This window comes from Morone saxatilis, unplaced genomic scaffold, assembly GCF_004916995.1.
Source record: "Morone saxatilis isolate NCDOM2014 unplaced genomic scaffold, NCSU_SB_2.0 Contig11, whole genome shotgun sequence".
Lineage (NCBI taxonomy): Eukaryota > Metazoa > Chordata > Actinopteri > Moronidae > Morone > Morone saxatilis.
Genome location: NW_023339663.1, coordinates 25,475,210 through 25,499,653, shown reverse-complemented (window position 1 = coordinate 25,499,653; position 24,444 = coordinate 25,475,210). Strand labels below are relative to the sequence as shown.

Genomic DNA, 24,444 nt, shown 5'->3' with positions numbered 1-24,444 from the left:
TACCAGCCTGTCTGGATGGAAGGCGCAGGCTCTGGAAATAGGGATGTGGCTGGAAAATAAATATCTGGGATGAGGTTTATATTTGATGTTTGGTTGTCTTGGCCAGAGCATTTTTAGATAGACACTGTTTTAGCTGTCGGGTACATCACCAGAGCCTGCTGTATATTTAGGTTCTTGTACTCTATTTTGGGAAGTTGGCTTGTGTTCTTGTTTTATCTGTCAAGTTTTTTTTAGCAGGTTTTCCTCTTTTTGAAACTGTCACACTATTTCACACTATATAGAATATATAGTAATGACACTGGTGTAGTAGCAAGATGCACCAGCGATACATTGGCAGTTAAATAGTCTAAAAGAGGAACAAGGCAGTTCTTTCACAGAAACGTATTTGCAAGTCATGCTCAAGAAATAATGACTATAATTATAATTTCAAACATCATTTAAGAGGTAGCTGTAAAAAAAAACTAAACTAAACAAAAAAAACTGCCCTTGGAATCATAGTGAGAACTGTGGCGTCCTTTAGACCACTATCATCTAATCTAGTTACTGTAATGAGATGCAACATTTATTCAGTGACTACTACTGTTCCAGATGTTTCTGGCATTAGTGCAAATGTTCAGCTTGGTTGAACATGAACTTTGTTGGCCATCTGATGAAGTCTCCCTAACTGGAACATGTGATGTTGCAAGAGCCCCAATTAAGCCCCATGTTAAAATAAAACAAATAAAAAAATACTTTTATGACCATATAGGACACTAAATCACTTGTTAACAGCACGTCTTTCTCTATCTGGTTTTCTGTGCTATAAAATATAAAAAGCCACAGTGCTTTCATGCATATAATGGTACTCCCTGCAGTTCCCTGGGTAAAAGCCTCCAAGTGGGGCTGGAAGATGTGAGAAGCTGTAAGTCACCAGGCTCAATACATTTAACCCAACAACTGACATGCTTTGGCTAACAAAGGTTTCCACTTTACATATGTCAGTTAACTCACTTCCAGTGAGGCCCACATTGAAGGTAGCATCATTTCTTGTTCTTCAAGGAGAACAAAAGTTACAGCAGACTGAGGGGATATTTCTGTGACCAGTGAATTTCCCGTGGTGGTGAGTAGGTGCTATAGAAAGTAAAAAAATGGCATAGAGGAAACAAAAGTATGGGTGTGGGTGTTTTTTTAAGTAACAGATGAATATCTCTATGTGTGAATGGCGCACACACACTTCAACCACGACTATAGAAAACTGCCAGTCTGATTAGGAGATTCCTGTTCTTCTATTTTAGACTCATCATCAGTAAATTGCAACTGCAATGGCTGACACAACTGTGGATAGAGTACATTTTTAGTTTTTTCAGAAACATTTTATTTTATAGCGTTAAACCATAAGAGAAGTTATCACAGGACACTTTTCAGATAAAGCATGTCTAGACTGTACCCCTTTACAGGAGGCGCGGGGGGGAATAGAGAAAGATGGTTTTCAGGGGCAGTTGTCGTCCATTTAGATTGCATGTTGGTAATATTGGATATTCCCTTTATCAGCAACCTCTGATACAGTGCCTTTGAGCAAGAATCTAAGGTACTACCTAACCACTCCAGTAAAGTAGCTCAGCAGCAGCAGTACAGGACTGTGTTTGAGCTGCAGAGTGGTGAATGTGTGGAAATGTGAGAACATGAAGCAGTCAGACATGGACCAGTACACCTGATACTCAGCATTGCTGGAAATCTTGCGACAAGGTGTGAGTCAAAGGCAGCTTGTAGGTATGTGATGACATGAGTCAGGATCCCAGAAGCCGCGATAGAAGGAAGATGCACACACTGACTCACTGCAGGGAGTGGAATGCACAGCAAAAAAGGGATGAGAGAGTATGATGGATGTGTGACCTGTGGGTTGTGTGTGGGTTTAGTGTGAGCTTTTAGGTACACTCCAAACATTTAGCCTTATATTAAGGTGCAATTTAAGATTTAGGGGAACATGGAGGTTTAAAGAATGATTATTATCATTTTAGATTACAGATTACACTTGGAATAATTTTGTCATGCATATCCAAGGAGGGTTTGCTGACAGTAAAAGGACTTTTAAGGAATATGATTACGTTCAAGGCTGAACCCAACCACCCTCTTTTGGGAATTAAGTGTCAGATCTTGCATGAGAACCTCCCCCCTTCTCCTCTCCTCCATGTGTGACATAGACACATTTTGAGTCACTTTTGTTATCTCTTACAAGGTTCTGTCAGTGACTCGCTGTGTATTTTGGTATCAGTTGATTTTGTGTCAGTACCGCTTTGTTCAGTGGCTCATTATCAGTTGATCTGGGTAAGAGCAACTAAATGCCTAAAATACAACATCAATGTAAATGCAAATACTAAGACTGTTGTTGCACCACACATTGCACACCATATCCCTCAGATCAAAGGCTGCAGTTGGATGGCTATTTGGATTTTGGATCATGACACCACTCCTTTTCATGCAATTGTATGTCCCTTTAAACATTTTAAAGTTGTGTTTTCTGCTGAAAGACTCCTGTTTATAGCAAATATTGATTTTTTTGCATTGGAGAGAACTTTGTATAAACTACTTTGGCTTACACCTCTCCTACACATATCAAATTAGCTCTATTATTATTATTATATACCTTTTACCATGACATCTCAATTGTAGAAATAATGTTTTAGGTAATAGAAAATGAAAAGAAAAAAATGGGAAAAATATGCAGATGCTTTCAAAATAATTTGAAAATGTAATCAATTGTTATACAGTTTTGCACTGCCAATTGCATCCATTTTGTCCTCCCTGCTTGTAAACTGCTTGTTTGTATGTCCAGAATGTGCTTCTGAACGATCCCTTGATGTCAGGTGACTGGAGCAGAGATTTGAAGAAAGCTAAATTGATCCATCTGTCCTTCTAGGTGACTTTCATGAAGAGGAAGTTTGGTTTGATGAAGAAGGCCTATGAGTTGAGCGTTCTTTGTGACTGTGAAATCGCCCTCATCATCTTCAACAGCTCCAACAAGCTGTTCCAGTATGCCAGCACCGACATGGACAAAGTCCTACTGAAATACACCGAGTACAATGAACCCCATGAGAGCAGAACCAACTCTGACATTGTAGAGGTGAGTGGCAGTGCAGTTTAGCTCAAATGGTTCTCTCCATCTTATATCATTGGAGAGCTTTGCACTGACAAAATATGGTACCCAGTACAGTCTTGTTTATGTACAGTCTGTTGTTTGTAGGGAATGTGAACTTTCTTTTTCCTCTTTACTTTTGGTGGGTGATCTATTGAAACCTAGTATGCTGGTGCACATAGTACATAGTGTTGTGAGTGCCAGCTAAATTCCAAAATGCAAATATGGATCACATCTAACAGTCTATTTTGCATTTGCAAAATGATAGAGAAGAGATAATATTTGATGTGTTTTTTTTTTTTCATTTGATGGTTTGATAGAGGAGTGCATTCATGCCTGGGGAATTGATATGAAACCCTAGACATTTTTCATTTTTTCCATGGACAGTTAATAGAGACTACATACAGAGAAAAAAAGAAAAGAGGAAATAGTAGACTGTGAAAGGTAATAAACTAGGATGAATTGGTCAACTTACCCAAAATGAGACAAAAGATTTGGTACAAAAATGATAAAAAGTGAGAAAAGGTAAATGTGTAGCAACTGAGACTTGATGGTTTGTTCATTTTAATGACTAGGCTTGTGTGTTGAGTAGGTGAAGCAGTGACTGTAATGGGGAAATAATCAGACTTTCAGTGTATCTTGTTTTGTTAATTTAGGAAGTAAAGTGACACAGATTTTGCAGTGCTCACAAAAAATGTACTTAACAAATAAGTAACTGAGATTTTTATGTCACGAATTGAAGGAAGGGAAAGGAGATAGAGAAAAACTATTTTGCGTAATGGCTGGCTTGGCCTACTGGAGACACTGAGGTTTTTAGTGATAAGAGAAGATCCAGCTGTTTCCCCGTTTTGTGGGGTCCTGCAGCGTCATCAGGGTGCTGACGCTGGTGCTGTTGCATCATGGTCCCTGAGCAGCACTGTCCTGTCTCTTCACAGCACGTACTCACGGCTGCTGCCATTAAAAATGAATGGTCATCGTGACTCACGTTCTGGCTGTTTATGTAAGCTTCTAATGTGGGTTTGCCTTGCTGAGAGCCTGAAGTTACTGCTCCCACACACACACACACACACAAACACACACACACATGCAGCAGTGCTGTACCAAATAAAAACTGTCAACTGAAAAAGAAGCTAAACTTCTTAAACTATTTTACTATTTCTTTTAAAAATTCTTAGTCTCCCTTTAAAGGTTTAAATGAGGATTCAAGTTTTTTTCAGGAGAGTCCAGGCATGTTTACTAGCTGCTTTCTGTCTTCACTCAGTGTCATTTATCTTACCAAAATTACAGACTTAACCTACCCAAGTAAATCAAACATTGTTTCTCAAGGGGAAATGGACTGTTATAGAACTGAAAAGGAAAAGAAACCTTGAGCCAATTAGGGCTTTGTATCTGCCGATATAATACAGACCACAATACAGGGGTTATGATTCAATATATTGTGATATATTGCGATTCTTAAAAAAAAAACTAAAAAAAACTACCATATGAATAAAAACATGTTACATTACAGTACAAAGAACACAGCACAATATGCTTAAAATCTAAGTTTGTTTGTATTTTAACATCCAACATCATAGCCCTCAGTTTACATTTAAAACACTGCTATCTAAAGCCAATACAGGCTTAAAGATGTACATGAGCATGCATGTGAAACAGTAAATCCTCTTCAAAGACCGCAACTGTTGAATGCTGAATGAAATAGCATAATCGTGTCTATTCTCCTGCTGTAAACCACAAACAGACACCTGTGTCGGCTCCTTGAGCCATTAGCCAGGCATCATTTGCCTGCTTTAAGCCCTCATTTGTTTGTTTTTTCCCACAGATGTCGCACAAACAGACAAGCTAGTTAAAACAAAGCCTGGAAAGCAAGAGGTTGCTGTTTTACATATTGGTCAGTCCATTTGCAACATTAAAACATTAAATTTGACTATGTGTAAAGTATGACACTATGGGCTACAACAGACTTCCCATGTTGGGAGGAACTGCCAGAAGGCTTCATTGGGTTCATTGTTGTTTTTTGATGGAACATGTTGAGTGATGATAAATTCTCTGGCACAGACACAAACAGCTCACGCATTTCTTTGTCACACACAGGCCGTCTGCACATGAGTATTAGCACTGTATCTCTATACCTTGTTTGATAGTTTAAGTATCTTTTTAAGTTGAATTGAAATTTGAATTCTCCTCGTGCATGTTATGGCATTCGAGCTATTGCTGTTTTTTCATTTTCTCTAGCAGGATCAATTCTTTTTTGGGCATATTTGTGGAAACAGTTGATGGACCGCTCCCATAGCCTTTGTTGACTGACATCTGAGAGCCAACAATGCTAGCAGACGTGTTGTCTGAGCCGCTAAGCTATCACGGTGCACTGACCATAGAAATATCCTACGGTAGAGTTTGAAAATGTTAATACAATTTTTTCCCTTTTCATCAACCACACAAAGAGTTATCCACCATTAGGGTTGTAAAGGAATAAGTCGACATTTGGATAAATTATTTATTTGCTTTCTTGTTGAGAAAGAGATGATAATATTTACACCACTCTGATGTCTGTATGGTACCAGCCAACAAACAGTCCAGCACACAACCCCCCTGTACAACTACAACAACTAACTAGATGAAACGTGTTAATGAGTTTTAGAGGTGCTGGAAGGCAGATTGTGTTACCTTTTGGACAGTGGCAGGCTAGCTGTGTCCCCCTGTTTCCAGTCTTAATTTGGGCCGAGCTAGGTTAACAGGCTGTTGGCTGTAGCTTTATATAATCACTGTACTGACGTGAGAGTGGTAACAACCTCAGTGTTTCCAACTTAGCAACTTTCTCAATAGATTTGCCAACTTTTAAGTACCCTTAAGCAACTTTTTTTTCAAAAAAATCATGCATTTAGATTCATATTAATCAGATGATAACATAATAAAACGCTAGTTAGCTTAACTTGCCCACCCGACTTTTCGTTCATATTACTTTACTTTGTGGTTCTGTTTGTCCCACATGATACAAATGAGAGTAAGAGTAAGTAAAAGTTTAACTAGCTTCAGCTGTCTTTCTTTTATGGGTCCAGTTATGGTAATGGCAGATAACCAGACTATTAAAACGTACGGCAACGAGTAATCCTTTAACCGCAGCACTCCGTAACATTTATCGATACGGATTTCTTAGAAATGCTAAATTTTAATTTTATTTCGACTTTAAACGATAAGTCTTTTGATATACACTTTAGATATCTAATTTCATATGAAGGGGAGATGAACCTAAGAAAAACTTTTTATTTTTAAATGATGATGGTCCGCCAACTAAAACAACTACATAATCCTAGCTGGTCAGCTAATCTCACTGACAGATGACCTTTGTCATGATAATGAGACAGGTTTGTGTGCAGCAGAGTTGAGTTTCAACAACAACAGAGCAGCCGTCCAAGGTATATGATGTAGTAATTCCAGCCTGCAGAACCCAGAGATGAATGAGAACCATAACAGAAAGTGAAAACTAAAGTACCCTGAAAACTGACATTGTGGCAGGCAGCAGAGCGGCTGATTCGGTTTAGTTCAGGTCAAGTATGATAGGATGCTTCATAAAAAAACAATCTGTTTCTGAAACTGTGTGGACTGGCCTTTGAAAGTGTGTGAGCTGTGCTTATCTGCCAGAGATGTGTCGAATCACATCTCAAATGCTCCCGTGCCTGCCCTATTCTTAGCCTATAGGGCAGTCACCCAACTGGAAAAGAATCACTCCAGGGGAAGGGGGGTGGCTTATTTTATCTTTGATGCAGCCCCAACAGCAACAAGACATCACCCTCACATGTTAAGATGCTTAATGTTGCAGCTTGTGCCTCATGGTGGCAATGAGCCACATGCCTTTGGAGATCCTCTAAAGCCGACTTTGACATTTGAGATGATAAGGAGACACACACACTCTCAGATCCTCTAACAGACACTTTAAGATAGTCGTCAGTGCCCAGACATGATGTAGTGGTTTAAACTAGCATCTGTGGAGCCACATATAGCCTGCTGGGTCTTGGACCAAATCCCACTGGGGGCACTCTCCTGGGTCTACTCTGTGTCGCTCTGTGTCCCTCTGTGTCCCTCTGTGTCCCTCTGTGTGCCTCTGTGTGCCTCTGTGTCCCTCTGTGTCCCTCTGTGTCTCTCTGTGTCTCTCTGTGTCCCTCTGTGTCCCTCTGTGTCTCTCTGTGTCCCTCTGTGTCCCTCTGTGTCCCTCTGTGCCCTCTGTCCACTCTGTCCACTCTGTACTTTCCACTGTCCATTCTCAGTCCAAGAGAACAACTTATTTTAGAACTCAAGTTCAGAATTGTAACTACCACATATTTAAAGATAAACTGCGAAGCTACCGGAGAATGTGTGAAACATTTAAAGAAACTGAAGAGATCACACGTTTGGTAACAGCTGTCAGTGAGGTCATGAAGAGTTTACACCTGAATCAGAGAATGATTGAAGAGTAACAAACTCCTGATGCTGAGTAAATAAACACTTTCCATCTGTCGTAATTTGGCTAATTTCTCCTCACACCATTAATAATGATGTCTGAGTCATTATACGTTGAATGTCAAACAGTTGTGTCAACTTACTGTAACAGTTACAATGGACTTGCAGGGGTTACACATACCTTCACATTTGCAGACTCATTCCAGTGACTTTGAGCAAACATTTATGTGACATCTCAATACAGGTTGTTTATCACAGTACTTCCCTGCCGTAAGCTTGTTGTGATAAAACCATTGACATATTAAACTGATGCAGTGCTTTAAAGTAGCAGGAGCAGGGACTTTGCTCTTTCTGGACCATTATAAGGAATAAGTAGTGAATGCTAAACAGTACAACTTCTTTTGTATATTGGAACACCAAACTCTTGTGTCTCTCCTGACCTGCCACTGGTGATTGATGGCTGAAAAGAATGCATAGTAAAAAAAAATCTCATTGCTGATGATAGAGCTATGGTTTTTTGAGGGGTTTTGCAGGAATGTGTAAAAGTGTGTGTTTTGGATCATCCTCTTCACACACAATATAGGAGTCCCTTTTCCTCTACCATGTGTGTCGGAATATGTGTCAGGGCAATATTATTTGTAATTTACAGAATTTAAATCACACATGGATGATTCCTTTGCCACCTGTCATTTTGTATAATCATAACAAATAACGAACTCACATAATGTACCATCCCATAATTGAGTGTGTGACTTCTTAAATGGTCACCAGTTGTTAAAATGTAGTTTCAGGCATGTGGTGAAAATAGACTTGTGAGTGTGTGTGTTTAATACTCTTATGATCTAGCAGTGTCTGGAAATGCTGAAGACATGTGGTGGACAGACTGCTGGCTAGTGTGTTGGTCTGTCAGTCCGTCCTTTCCACGCTATGACGTGTAATGTAATGAGGAGCAGAGATGAGATGATGGATACCAGAGAAGTGATGTCATCATCCAGGCTTGCATGATGTCGGTATGATTTGATTTTTTACAGTGACTCCTCTACCAAAGTCCAGGTGCTGCAAATTAACATCCATCAATTCATCTGTTCTATGTTCTAAACAGATTACCTAAAGTAATCCTTCTAAACCACCTGAACAATGCCAATTCCTTGCTTGACTTCATTATTATTAACAATGGGAATTTGTTGTGGAAATTCAATTTCATTTTATTTAAATATTTGAAATGTACCATCAGATATATAATGTGCATTACACTTTTTGGACTTGGACTCCAGTAATACATATTTTTTACATTAACAATGGATCACATAACTATGTGTGCAGGCAGCTGTTTCCAGAAAACACTATTTGCCCAGCACCAAATAACAGACAGACACAGGGCTTAAGGTGAGCATTTAACAGCTAAAGAGCCAGATATTTCCCTCAGGAGTTGCTGGAGATCAGAACAGAGCTACGAGAGTGAATACTGGACTAACATTCATCAGGTGGCCAGAAACACGGTTACAAAAAAATACTAATGCTGCATTGCTTATTCGATGGATGTCTAAATAGGCAACTGTTTGCTAAGTTCATCATATCAGATTAAAAGGTGATTATATGTTAGTGTTGTGTTTATATCTTGTTTTCACTGCCCCCAAGTAGCCAAAAAAATAAGTTTATGCAGGTTTAAATGTTGCTTTTTTTACATTTCCAGATTAGGGTTTTCAAACTGCCAGTCAGAAGCTCACTCTAACTCACTCCATTTAATGCTCTTCACTAACTTATCTAAACTTACCAGTTTACGTATCATGCTGTAATTTACAAACACAGTGTACAATATATGTCAGAAAAAGAAGAAAAAATCCCATTGTTATGAGCATGTAATAGTCATTGGTAGAACAGCAGTCTGAGTTATCAAATGGTGGATATGTTAAAGAAACGTTTATCATCCCGGTATGTTACAACAGGAATTAGAAATGTATTAAACTGTAAGCAGGATATTGATGCAAGGGTGTACAAGTGTTATGCTAGGAAGTAACGAGCTGAAAGTAAAGAGTATAAGCAGCACTGTAGGCTTGCTCATTTTGGTATATAACTCTTCATTGCTATGATAATTTTTATCACCATTGTGGGCTGAGGTTCCACCTAAATCTGGAATCCTTAACAGAGTGAGATTTCTGACTATATTAACATCACAAGCTTTAGTTCCACATCCTATTTCCAATGTATACATTTTTTATCTGTAACAAAAACACTATAATTATAATTGTACTTTATGATTGATGAAACATACATACCTCTATATGGGACCCTTGCTGACATAATGCTTTTGGTAGTCCTTAACATTGCCATCACAAATTCATGCCTAAACCCAGCCTTAACTGTAAGCCTAACCTAAATGTAATTCTTACCTGAGTTGATTTTAAGATCAGGTTCTTCCTTAATCAAAGCAGGATTTTCTTTACCAGGACTGCCTTCCTGCAGCTCTGTGGATATTTGTCTAAGCTGTACTGCTGACAGTAATATGATCCTCTATTGACAGAAGAATTTGTGCTCATGAACCTCATTTGAAGGCTATAACTCTGTAGTGTTCACGGATGTATTTGCCAACTTTTTGCCTTTTATTTCTCTGTCTGTACACCCTACAGCACTATAAACACCCAACCAAACCCAAAGTTGTTTCAGGCTTGCCATAAAAAATATCTGCTTACTCCAGACTATTGTGTTTAAAAAGCTGGTGTGAATATAGATGAGTAAGTTTGCGATGTGGAGCAGCATGTCTCGAGTAGAATAATGTATGCTCTTCTGTATAAGCAGATGATATTTAGATAAAGCATGAAGGCGTCGGTTCAGCTACTGTTTATACAAAACATGAATACATTTCTCAAAGTAGACGCCAATTGTACAGGCCTCAGATCAGTAACTCCCAGATTCATTTTTCATTGCATACTGTGTAAATAAGCCTTACATTTTATAGATGGATGTTTTTCCACTAGTGTGTAGCCAAAACTGTGTATGAGATGTTTAACAATCCTTGATAGATGTTAGTTGTTTTGATGGTGAGTAAAAAGCTAAAGCCTCAAGTAGTAGTGAATTGAAGTGGCAATATTTATTTACATAGACAAAAGATAGTCAGTTAAAAAGAAAATGAGACCCCACGAATGTAGATAATTCACTCATAACTGGCACAAAACGATGTAACAATAGACAAAAGTCTAGGCAGTACTGTTAGACTTTGTGATTCTACAGTCATGCTGAGACCATACTTAGGCTAAATGCTAAAGTGAGGATGCTAACATTGGAATGGCATTAGTTACGCAGTTAGTATTTGGTCATAAACCAAATTTTGGCCTGATTATGGTACTAGATGAAGAGCCAGGAGATCACTAAAGTTGTTGAAATTCATTGTGAGAGAGACATGAATTTACGAACCAAATTACATGGCAGTCCATTCAATAGTTGCTGAGACAATTCACTCAAAAAATATAAGCGACAACCTCATGGTGGCACACTGATTTTTGTGCCAATATTTCACTGGATAGGTGAAAAATGTGACCTGCTGGTGGGGCCACATGAAAGTCAGGGGATCACCAAAGTCACGAGGATATGTCCTTTTTCTAGATTAGCAACTCCCTGTTGCATGCTTTTGCTCTATGAATGTTAATGAACTCTCCAGAGAGACATTAAGATACTTAAAAGCCTGACAAACATGTGAATTAAACCAACAATTGGTACAAGTTCAAAAACAAGACAGTCAGTCGGATGGAAAAGCTGTTAAAACATCCTGCTTGAGAAATATTTAAAAACATTTTCTAAACAAAAGATAAATAATGTGTAATGACCAAAACAACAACAAAATGTTTTGATGTTTTTGCAAAGAGATTAACGCCATAGAGGTATTTTATAAATTATTTATTATATAAATGTGTTTCCTTTTACTTTACTGAGAATTATAGTAAGGAACTCACCGGCCTCAGTGTTATAGGGATGTATCTGGATACTGTGAACCTCTTGAGAATCAGATCTGGATTCTTGTCATGTCAGAGATTGGTTGTCCTTCCTGCTCTTTAACCATATATTAGATATGGAGCAACCAGAACCATACACATCCTGTGTTCTGCAATACCTCAGCATGTGACATGGACAAATGTTATTATATAGTAATCATGAATTGTTAATATGTTTAAAACTGCTAAATCTCAGCTTGACTCTTTTTACATTTGTGAAGTGCTTGTTTTATTTGGATTTTATCTGTATTCCTTCACAATCTGATATGAACACTTAAAGCTGTGTGTGCTTTGTAAATTGGACTGTATTTTAGACATTGAGAGAAAGAATTCATAAAAATAATCAAATAGATGTAAATGTAAATCATTTTTAACAAACTGGTTTATTGGGATTTATGAAGTTCTCTCTCCTCTCACCACAGTGTGGCTTTAGTATAAATGTCAACCAAAGGCCTCAACTCTGTAAGCTGTGCCAACGATCTGTTGATGTTGCTGCTATGTCTATTTATTTTTTTTTACCAATGCTTATTAATCAGTCTTTCTAAACCTAATGCCTTCCCCATGTGTTTCTTTCACCCACAGGCCCTGAACAAGAAGGAGCACAGAGGCTGCGACAGCCCCGATACTGATGCCTCCTACGTCCTCACCCCCAATACTGAGGAGAAATACAAGAAGATTAATGAAGAGTTTGACAACATGATGAAGAGTCATAAAATTGTAAGTTGCACTGTAGTTTATTATCAGTTTTCATCAGCTACATTATTCTTCACATAGATACAAATGCACCACATATGCCACTGAGCACCTCTGCTGAGGCAGTTTAAAGCCTTGTCTGAAGTCTGTGAAGAGACTGTAACCCATTGGCTTTTCCCACCCACATTTCCTCAGCAGGTACTTGAACAAACAAACTTCCTGCCAGTATGTCTACTTTTTTTTTTGGCATCTTCCCCACCGGCTCTGAAATCCTATTGGTTTGGATTGGGATACTTCTTCCTTTTCTTTTCACTTCTACAGCACAACATTGGGAGCAAAATGTCACATTTATGTCAGTCACTCAGTTGGCGACCATATACTTGACCTCTTTGGTGAAGTACCTGGTCAGACAAGCACAAAAACATAGAATGTAATGTAAAAAAACCCCAAACAGTGGCTGATTACAAGTATTGTATTCTGTTATTAATCAAGCTCATGTTTACTTGTCTCTATCTGTCACCTCTGCAGCCCACAGGCCTCCCACAGCAGAACTTCATGCATGTAGCACCAGGCAGCATGTCATACGGCTCCAGTGCAGGAGGGGGAGGAGGAGCGACCTCCCAAGCTCTAGCTGCAGCCACAGCAGCTCTGGCTGACAGTGGGATCCTCTCCTCGCCTCACACACACCTCCACAGAAACATGAACTCTCCACAAAGACCTTCCAGCGCTGGGAACACAGGTGCGTGTATGTGGGTGTGCTTGATAATCCAGAGGGGAAGGCAGATAATGTGGTAACTAAACTCATTGTGTGCATACTGAGCTGATGATCAGCCGTAGGAAACACAATTCTTTGTGCATGTAAATTTAGAGGTTCATCTTTTGTCTAGATGGAACTTAAAATGACCAGCAACTGTACCAAAAAAAAAAAAATAATTAGGAAAAAAACAAAGACCAGCAAACTAATTCTGACAACCATCAAAACCAGTTACATTGGATACATGTCACAGAACACAGACTGGTGGAAAAATAAATCAAATAACAATTAGTGTGTGTTTTGTGTGTGTTTATCTTTAGGTGGTCTGCACGGCAGTTCTGATCTGACTCTGCAAAATGGGTCTGGACCAGTTGGTATGTATCTGTCAGGAGTCAAATGCACTTTACCCTTGAGCCACACCATGACCACAAGTACATAAATATGTAATTCAACTTATTGTGGACAAGAAAAATATTTTTTCTACCAGCTGTCCTCATACAAAAGTCTAATATAATAAGACTAAACAAGTATAAATAATGCAAGGGAAATCTGTCCTCTTACAACCAGCATTCTTCTTGATGGGGGCTTACTTGCTATAACCTCTCTCTATTTCTTCCCTTTCTCAGTCTCTCTCTGCCGTTAGGTTCACTGTCCAACACATCAGGCCAGTTGCTGTTGGGAAATCTGCTTCTTATAACCCAGTAGCATGCCTGACAGTTAATACTCATCATATTAAATTATTATGTTTCATATTCTACTATTTTATTGTAGTAGTGCTTTGAGCTTTAAGGACATTCAGTTTGTCTGAGATCATCAGAGAAAAAATCATGACAGGACATTTAAAAGCCTCTACGTCAACTCCAACTGCAGCAGCATTTACGGCTAATAAAATGTTAATAACAATCTTTTTTATAGAAAATGTGTAAAACTAATGTAGTTGGAGTGATTAAAGTGACGTTTGAGGAAATGTAGAAATAGGTGGAATTACATAAAAAAGATGACTACAAAATTCACTACAATGTTCATGTCATATATGTCATAGAGTGCAACCCATGTGTACAGTGTTGAATTAGCAGCACAGAATCCAGGTTGCACTATTCATCACCTACTTTGTATAATACACCAGTGTTCTCCAATCTCCGCCTGCTCAGAGTGACAGAGAAAATGTCTGACACAACAGACACTTTTGTGACAAATGAACTTTAGTACAATAAAGTGGAATTCACAGTCAACCACACCTACTGTATCTCCTTCTAAACAAATGCAAGGAGGAGAGTCATGCTTGCTCATTATTATGTTTTAAGGTTTCTAGAATGAGTTGTTGAAAAAGTTCTGTAACTCTTGTGTTCAGCATGTTTCTTATTTTTTATTACTTGCAGTCATGCAGACCTACATGATCTTACAAAACAGCAGATTAAATGTTTCCCTGTCTATCTTGAGCTGTCCTGTCCATTAAAGGCAAAAACAAGTAAAGGTGTATGACCATAACAATAGTTGTTTGTTGTTTAGCATCTCAAACATCTAGAGCAGTGCTACCCAACCTTTTTTGCTAGTAACCCCTTAAACCAAAGCAATGGCTTCTCATCCCTTGTCCCCGCCTAATTGCATATATCTTCTGTTTGTGACGAGTCCAAAGAAGAGTGATTATTCTCCCTTTTTTTTTTTTTTTAAGAAGCCAGAAGAGGTGAAAGATTATCAAATAATTCACGAGGAAAAAGGGAAAAATGAGAGGGATTTTAAAAAAACGAACACAATTCTATGTTCTTATATGTTTTCTGCTTCCTGTCCCATGACCCCTCACATTTATTTTGTGACCCCTTGTGGAGGCCACAATCCCCAAGTTGGAAACCACTGTTTGTCAGCTCAGTAAATGTATCATGTTTCAACCAAAGACTTGAGTATATCTACTATAGGAAGTTCTGTGAGTGACCACTTTACATTGGACCATTTGAGTGGTTTTAGCTTAAATGCTAATCGAGTCATCTGTCTACATGCACATCAGTGTAATTCTTTACTGGTTTATGTTCAGCTGTACTTGTCTTTACTGTTGGGGCCTCGCTACAAACTGTCCTCCTTGCAGACTATCCTTCCTGTCATCTTTGTGCTCTCCCTCTCAGAACAGCATGTCTCCTATGAACACTGCCATTATGTAATGTCAAGAGCAAGAAAATATCAATTATTCATTATTATCTCTTGTATAATATATATCCGTACTTTCTCTATTCTAACCTCATAACCTCCCCTCTGTTTTTCTAAATCTTCAAATATTTTTACATCCAGGTGCATTGTGCTTTCTACTAAAAGAGAAGACTATGAGGGGCTCTGAAAATGTCCCTGGCAAAATGTTTATTTGAATTACACATACAGGGCTGCTGGTCTGTGTCAAATACTAATAAAGTCAACCTGTCAGTCCATTCTTAAGGGAAAACTGGGAATGCCTCACCATCACTTCTTAAATGTCCATGTGTGTCTGCATTTCTGTTTTTCAGTGAACGGTTTTGTGGGCTCACCTGGTGGAAGCAGCTTGGGGAAAATTATACCACCCAAATCTCCTCCTCTTCCACCTCCTGGGAACAGCCTGGTCCCTACCAGCCGCAAGACAGACCTCCGGGTGGTCATCCCTCAGTCCAAAGGAATGATGCAAACACTGGTAAGTGTGTGTGTGTGTGTGTGTGTGTGTGTGAGAAAACAAGCTGACAGATACTTTGCTTTTCAAAGTTTTGCACTTATCTGCTGCTTGTGCACGCAGGTCTTAAGGCTTTTTAGTACCTGGGTCTGAGGTTTATTAGGAACCAGAACTGTACGTGAGGTTTTTTTTTTAAGCCTGAGGGATTACCACAGAGTTGGACAGCAACTTTTCAGAACAATTTGTTTGACCCAATCTAGACCAGATGGTTGGTGAGTTTGCAAATGAAATCATCGTTCTTTTAACGAGACGAAGATCTCTCTGTTCTCGACTGAAAATTGGTAAAGAATTGCTTGCCTTATTTGAAAAAGAATTGACTTCAAGGAATGAGTATGTGGTGCTTGTAGTGGCTTTCAGTGGAGTCACCTGTGTTTTTTCATTGTGAACAACGGTTTTGCTTACATTATTTGTTTCATACTGTGCCTTATTTTCAAAATATTTTGGCTGCATTCTAAACACCAGCTTACAGTCTTATTTTATTGGTGTGTTGCTACCTGTTATAGCACTTACCACCACTAACAAACAATATATATGTCATATGTCTGTGGGTTATAAGACAAGACCAAAATAATTCAGGGACCTGCTCATCAAAACATCAAAGCTCTAGCTGTCAAAGAAGTCTAGACTAGGACTAAACTCCTCCACTGGTAGGATGTCTTGTGTGTTATCTTTTATCTGTATATCTCTGTATCTTGCACCAGCGTTTGCAGAAAGACCACAAGAATCAGTAAAGTGTGTGTACTTTACCTTTACACACAAGGTAACACCACTGCTTGTTCATACCGAAAGACACCCGCACACCCCCGCCCCCGCCCCCACGCCCCCTGTTGCCAGATTGAATTACTCTATCCTTAAGGACCTTATAAGGTAAAAGGATGGGTTTAAAGTCAAAGTTTTTTAATTTACCACAAAATTAGATTTGGAAGGCAACAGGCCTACAAATATTCAGGCTACAACTCATCCACTTTGTTAGAAAGGATGTGCAGATTCTCTGTGAAAACTTAGATTCAGACTCAGATTCAGAAATAATAACACTAGAACTCAAATTTTAAAGTAATACATTGTTAAATTATACTCACATCTCAAATTGTGGCAAAAGTAAGGCCTCAGAAAATGCACAATACAAGAATTTACGGTGATTAGACTGATGAAATCTCAAAGACTGCGTAGTCCCTGCTCTGTAGAGTGTAGTAGGAGTCTTCAGAGCTTCTTGAGTCCGTCTTTCTTCCTTCAGATTGTACTGTGTGCTGGGTTATTGAACTTATTGATTTGCTCTTTACTCCGTACTGCTGCCCTTCCCTCCCACAATATGCTCAAACATGATGTAACGATTAGCAAACAATGGAAAGTGAGACTTGTTTTTCTTTTTTATGGTGACCAGGCGGCTCCATTATTCCGCTGGCTGTGGGATCCATCAGAAAAAGCACAGCATTTCTTAGTTCTCCTTTTTATGAACATAAATGTGAAAGTCCCGCCTTTCAGGAGATACAGGAGTTACAGTGTAATATGTTAAAAATGTACAATTATTTTGATCATTTACAGACAATGAGTTAGAAATGGATCACAAATTGAAAGCACTTTAGACTGATTAGACTCATTTTGGGGCAGTCATTAGTATTAATAAAATACTGTCTGACCAAATTTCAGGTGGCCAAAATATAAATGATGTGGCAGGCAACACTGCCTCTGCAGAAATTAGTCAAAATTTGATTTGTTAATCATCATAATTTCTCATAATTTTGTTCTTCCTGAGTTGATCACTGGATGAATATGTCAGTTAGCATTGTCTTTTTCAGTGGTCTTAGAGTGTTAAATACCAGCTTTTATGGGTTGACACTGACGTGCAATTGAAACATGCAACAATACCATAAACAACAGCGTGTTAATGTTTCCACAGTGTTTAAACCAACAGAAGAGGATAGTAGCTGCTCAGATGACGACATGTAGTATTTGTTGACTGCAGTAAAAGATGTTGAGTTGTGGTCAGACAGCAGCTCCTCCGTTTGATCATTCTGAAACTGCCTTTCACTTCCTCCTCTGTGTATGTGTGTGCACAGTGCACAGCATGCGTTGTGCACTGTGTGTGACTTGCACAAACAGGCAAGAACAACTCTTTAAAATGTGCTCATTGAATGTCTTTAAAGCAGTATCCATAAAGAACTGAGCAGGTCTGCCTTTCATCATCACTACCATGCTGGCTCTAACTGGAACTCTATAGTTACACCATTTGTCATGCATAGTGACAGGGATAACACAGATCACACAGGGAAAGAGGAAGGAAACATAATGCAATGGTCCCTTACACTGGCTGAGCTTTGATGACATGTTACTTGCAGGCATATATCGGTTGGCTAACCTACCGTCTGTGTGTGTGTGTGTGTGTGTGTGTGTGTGTATATGTGTGCGTGTGCGTTCAGCAGTGAATTACCTCACTCAGGGTGATGTCATTGCTGACATTATCAAGCTGGAATGTCAACACCCAGAGAGGAACAACACAAAACTTCTAATTACTGTTAGAAATGTGTCAAGTTTAAGAGCCACTAGTTTTGATTACAAGCAGCTTCACCAGCCAGGCTTAAAGTATGCCAAACCAACTTGGTTTTCTAGCTTAATTTGAGTCAGTGTCTGATTAATAATGAATTGCCCACTAGTATTTAGTGGTTTGTTGATTAATACAAAAACACCCAATCAATTAAATTAGCACTGATGTTGTAGCTGTGGGCCTGATTATGATTCCTTAACAAGACTGCTACCAGTTGAGATGTTAATGTGGCAAAATAGTTCAAAATTGAACCAAGTAATTTAGAGAATAAAAAAATATTTTCATTCCAAGAGCTGTTTTACAAACTAGGGCCTCTGTTTTCAAATATTAAGTAATGACTATCAGGTCTGTATCTTAAAAATGGATTTACAGATTAAGATTCAGAGATTAATTAAGATTAAAAAAGACATTGGCATGCTGAATTTTAGCAATGCAGAACACCCGCATCCAACAACAGCCTTGCAGGATGCTGAACCCCAGCAAGTACTCTCTGAAAGTTGGAGGCATTCTGGGGAACGTAGAAAATAGTAGGTAGTAAGTAGTAAGTAGATGTGGCAGGTTAATACAAAGTGGACATACCAAAAAGTCATTGTGAACTTTTTTCCCCCCTAAAAGGCAATCAGTTTTCACTCACTGAAGAGAGACACCATCGGAAAATCAATTTATACTGACATCATGTGGTTGAAATGGGTTATCACAAGCAATGCTCAGCTGCATGTAATCCACTGTTCGGTATATTTGCAAGTTTAGCACAGAAAAGCAACAAGAGCAGCAAGAGAGATGATAAATAAACTTAGTGACTTTGTATCTGTTTTTATTTATTTTCAGAGTAACCAGAGGCTGAGCAGCAGTCAGTCCAGCCAGCCTCTGTCCACCCCAGTGGTCTCCATCACCACACCCAGTCTGTCTCACCAGAGTCTGGTCTACTCCGGCATCAGCTCGGCCTACAACAATGGTACCTGATTATTTTTAGTATTTGTACTGTATTGTTGTTAGTGGAGCCCCTGAAAACCCAGAGAGGCCACAACACAGCTAAAAAGACACTGAAATGTTGCCATTCTCTTTATTTAATGGTAGAAGTGGTAGAAGAGCCTATGTGCATCAAGTGAAACTCTCCAACGAACATTGGTGAAAGTGAAACTGTTTCAGATGGTTAAGCTACTCATTGTGGGAATGTGAGCAAAGTTTCACTTTAGCCTTTTACTCTGATACTGAAATTGTATCAAGGAACGACAATACAGACTTGAGTCTAATGCTTTTTGTGTGCAATGTTGTCTCTCTCTTTGTCAGATTACTCCCTGAACAGTGCAGAGCTGTCAGGTTTCAGCTCCCCTGCAGGCCCCTCTTTGGGCTCCATGGCGGCATGGCAGCAACACCAGCTGGGCTCACTGGGGTAAGTACCTGACAGTTAACCTTTCTCTCTTCATGACTGATAGCAGGATTTACTGTTTCACAGTTTGTTAACAAAGTTTTGCGGCCACTGTGTTTTTGATTACATGCTTGGAACGGGAGGGTGAGGCGAGTTGGTTGCAATCTGCAAGTTCATTGCTAGATAACACTAAATCCTACACATTGGTCATTTAAGAGTATACTTTTTGATGTGAATTGGTATTGAAGCACGAGGCTTATGTCTTAAGACTTAAGCCTGACATAGGACAGGGTGTGGTGGACTACTATTGTATTGAGCAAGGGTGCATTTTAATTATGAGCTCACCTTTTCATTGGTAAGAAGAAGCATTATCTCTCCTTCCAAAAGGTACATAGCGCCACTTTCAAGTCCTGAATTCTGAATGTTTAAAGTAAAAGTATGTATTACTGGAAAAATATACTATCTAAAGTAAATGCACTAAATGCAAAACAGTGCTTCCTTTGAGTGTTTTAATATTACAAATTATATTATTAGATGATATTTGGTAATGCATTCATGTGTAAGTAACAATGTATTGTCAAGTGGAGCTAATTTTAACTCATTTTTGCACTCGTGGGTTGTTAAATCTATTCAAATACATCATATATTGTTTTTTGGCCATCTTATGTTTTATATGTAAAATCTTAATTTTACTCATAACTCCTGTTGTCAAATAAACGATGTGGGAAAAAAGTTCTACTAGTAGTATATTTGATTCTTAATTATAGTGTAAGCATAAAGTTAAGTATCTCAAATTAGTACTTACGTACAGTACTACATAGATCTTTTTTGTCATTGTACTCAGAACAATGAAAACAGTTTAGCAGCTCTTCAGCAGTTGTCCTTTCTGTCTACAGACTTGTTAGTTTCACCACTAGGTGGCACCTTCACTCCACAGTCTCGGCCTCAAAACCTCCTCCTCCTCTGTCCCTCTGTCTGTAGGTCGGGGACCTCGAGTCTCTCCATCAGCACCAATCACAATATCAACATCAAAGCCGAGCCGATCTCCCCGCCCCGCGACCACCTCAGCCAATCAGGGTACATGACCCAGGGTCATCCCCCTCCTCATCATCACTCCTCCACCTCTTCATCCAACAGAGCAGAGATGGGGAGGTCTCCTGCAGACAGCATCAGCTCCTCCTGCAGCTCCCACGAGGGTGGCAGTGACCGGGAGGAGCAGCAGCGCCAGGACTTCCACTCACTCCCCGTGAGTCGGACAGAGAGTCCGTCGGTCAAGCGAATGCGAATGGACAGCTGGGTGACATAAACCCTTCAGTCACGTGACGACACGACACCAGGGCAAACACAGGAAGGACACTGTTATGAAAATGAAATGTGGATTTTATTGATGTGTTATTTTTTATTAAGCTATCTCTGTTTGTTTGTTTGTTGTTTTCTCAGATTTTAAGAAGGATTTAGCTAAATTAGTCTGAAGAAAATCCAGATCTGTCAGAATCATTTCATTAACTTTCAGAAAATCTTCAGTGGCAAAACACAACAGGCCGTCCTTTTTAAAATATAAATCTTTTAAGCATCACAGACTGATAATGTGGGTCCAATTGCAGTACAATCTATCCCTCTCTTATTCAGTGGGATGCAGTACAGTTCACAGGAGAAGAGAAAATGTCTCCCACTGGGTGTCACCCAATTCATTTCCGATATTCTCAGGGTTCGAAACATTGAATGAATCAAACATGAAAGCAATACTCCCTCCGCATCACCCCTGTTACTGCTCTTTAAAAAGACACTTATTTATATCAGCCAAAGCAGTATGCTGTTTTTATGTTGTTTGTGTGTGTTTTTATATTTTGCACAGAATAAGACAATATTTCATTCAGATTTGAAACTGAAAGCCATGGACACTTGTTCTGTATGTACTACCGAAATGTGTCGTTTTGTTTTGTATATACCATCTTTAATATATCACTTTTTGGTGTAACTATATATTAATCTGTCTGTTGTATCCGCCTGGGTGAAATAAGACACCTCCACCAGACTTTACAAAAGTAGTACAAATAGTTTTGTGGATGATCGCCACAGTTGCCAGGCTTTCTCCTTCCATTTCTAATCAAGCGTCTGTTAGATTAATCCTGAAACCAGGTCTCCAAGAATATACTGAAAGGTAGGGATGTAAGATACACTTAACTCCCAATCCACACGGTTCACAATACTGGGTTCACAATATGATTTTCTAGTGATTTTTTTTTAACTAGATGAGATTGAAGAGAAATTGTGACCAAAAAGGATTTCTTTATTTCTACAAGGATAATTTTCTGTTTCTGAGGTAGGGTATAAACTGTGCAAACAATGCATTCTTTTTTTCTTTGTTAACTTGAAGTGATGTCTTTGCACCTTGATGCAGCTACTGGCACAAGTTAAGTAGGACAAAGAACAAAAGTCATAAGTAGATAGCGCCCTCTGCTGTTTCAAAAGAGTATCAAAATTCATTTTTCATCTCACCAGTTTGCATCTTCACATATTTGTATCTGGATTTAACTGCATCCCGGAATATATTGTTACATTATTACGGAAAGGTACAAGCACTCTGGAAAATGTATTTTAGTAAACAAAACAAATTTAGCTCTTCAGAAGACAAACATGCTGATGGAAAATATAAAACTGTCTGATTCTGCCTGATAGCCAGCAGGGCTAAATCTAGCCATCTAGCCATGATAAGGTGAGATAAGATTAAATCTGCTTTATTAATTGCAGAGGGAAACTCGTGTCACATTTACCACAGAGAATCACTCACCTAACACCTAACAAAAGTACCTCTGTCGTGTCTGTGGTTGTGCATTTGCGCATGAGGTAACTTCCTCAAGCGTGTGTTTAAGGCACAATGGGGGAAATCAACTTAGGGTGATAAATTTCAACAGAAATCCATACTCTGATGAATATTTTCTGGAATTATAATGTATTTCTTCTTTAGTGAGTTCAATGCATTGTTTTAAGTAAGTCTTAAGCAACCACAGATAAAGGTAGTTAACTGAAATATATAAATGCACACAACAGTGTTTTTGTCATACAGTAGCACAGTGCGACAGGTTAAATTTTCAGGAGTGCGGAGGGATAGGTTGGAGATGTGAATGGGAATTTACTGAACAAGTGTGTGATGGAACAATAAAATGATCAATGCTGAGAAGAGTGAACATGTGGGTAAGTACAACGTGTGGTGAGGGGTGCAAAAGCTGCAAGACTAACCACAGTGGCTCCGCTGAATGATAATGTGGCTGGGGTGCATATCAGTCAAAGAGCTGAGAGAAAGTTTTGCAACATTTTTACTGAAGAAAGAAAACATGTTGATTGTGTTCATAAACAATTACAGTACAGTGTGTGCCAGATGCAGAGGTAACCATAAAAAAAGTGCGGTGACTGTGGTGGAAGTCATGGTGCTTGGTTGATGGGAAAATAGAAAACGAAATCTCTGTTGACTGACTATTCAAACACAGTGAAAGCTTGATAACATCAGTATATTCACTAACTTGGATCTTTATGATCATTAGACTACAATAGCCTGCTGGAAACAGACAGGAACTATGTAGTTCACAGATGAACAGTCATAAAGCAGACCTGGCAAAAACCATGTGCATTATGTGGTAGAGAACTGGAACAGTAAATGACTACAACCCGTCAGGAGGTAAGATATGAATGAAAAGGAGAAAGGCGAGGATTCAGAACGGCTGTTTGGTGTGTGAGGTGTAATGTGTAACAGCTCTGGTTGGTGGCATAAGTGCTGACGTTAACTGCCATGTAACTTGTGATCTACTGTGTGGGAAGATAGTAGAGGTTAATGTGAGCCATGGAGAAAAAGAAAGAAGCACCAGTGATAAAAAGTCCTTTATTATTTTACACCACCTTGTGTCAGTTATAGACTTTTAGTTTTGGTCACTGATTAAAACATAAACTTGAATGGTAAAATATTTAATGTCAGGGTTATTTTGTTGTTTAACCACATTAGTCCTATTGAGTCAAATAAACAGCTCTTGAATGGTAGACGGCTGTTACTGGTTACAGTAATCGTATGACAAGTGTGCACGCTTGTAGAAGGGAGAGGAGTGACGGGATCATATTGGTTCAGATGAAGAGAAAAGTACAGAGGCCGAGGCCTCACTAACCCAAGGTTAAGGATGAGAGCAGACAGCTGTTTGAGAAAGGGATTAGGTTTATGTAAGACACAAATGACTGCTGTTGACAAGTATAGTAGAGCATTTCTTTAATTTCTGGTGGACATTGATAGCACTAATTGACTTCAGCTTGATTCATCTGAAATAACTGATTCAGTAAGCTATTCTGTGGAACAGTCTAGTTATTCCACTTAATTTAAAGTTAGGTCAGGTATTTATCTTTTAGTTGCTAGAAGTGATTAAAATGTCTCAAAACATAGCTTGCACAGATGGGTGACAACTTAAAGGAGAACCCTGAATGAATGAGTGCAGAAACATGACAGGGCATGCGTTGATGAACAGCTATGGGACAATGGAGAGTTTCAGAGACATACCACCGATGTAACTCACCCCAGTCAAGTTAGAGCAGCCTACCGGAAAATATAAATAAAATAAATTAATAAAACTTATTGTCAACTAGACATAAAAAAAGCATATTTAATTTAGCCTACACATTATACTCATAGATATCTAGATGCATTTTGAAGCTGTACTGCTTTCAATTTGCCTATTTATTATCTCTGTATATATATATTTTTAGACTCTTCGTGGTCTTTTGGTGCGTGCGATCACCGGCAGTGGTTTTATTTTGAAAGTCCTGCTCTGAGAGCGGCTTTGTGGTGTCTGCCTTGATGCCTGATGCTCAAACAGAGAGGAGGAGGA

The 24,444-nt window shown here is 38.9% G+C and overlaps 1 protein-coding gene across 1 annotated transcript in view; it reads left to right on the top strand.

Moving 5' to 3' along the window:
• The window catches only part of LOC118321217 (myocyte-specific enhancer factor 2A-like), a 41,182-nt gene extending 19,256 nt beyond the window's left edge, over positions 1–21,926 (top strand). Inside the window, exons 4-11 of the mRNA XM_035652448.1 lie at positions 2,897–3,100; positions 12,118–12,252; positions 12,757–12,967; positions 13,303–13,356; positions 15,472–15,632; positions 19,039–19,165; positions 19,501–19,603; positions 20,561–21,926. Of these exons, the coding sequence (XP_035508341.1) occupies positions 2,897–3,100; positions 12,118–12,252; positions 12,757–12,967; positions 13,303–13,356; positions 15,472–15,632; positions 19,039–19,165; positions 19,501–19,603; positions 20,561–20,885 (1,320 nt within the window). The 3' untranslated portion in view covers positions 20,886–21,926. The remainder of the gene's footprint in view (positions 1–2,896; positions 3,101–12,117; positions 12,253–12,756; positions 12,968–13,302; positions 13,357–15,471; positions 15,633–19,038; positions 19,166–19,500; positions 19,604–20,560) is intronic.
• The last annotated feature ends 2,518 nt before the right edge of the window (positions 21,927–24,444 follow it).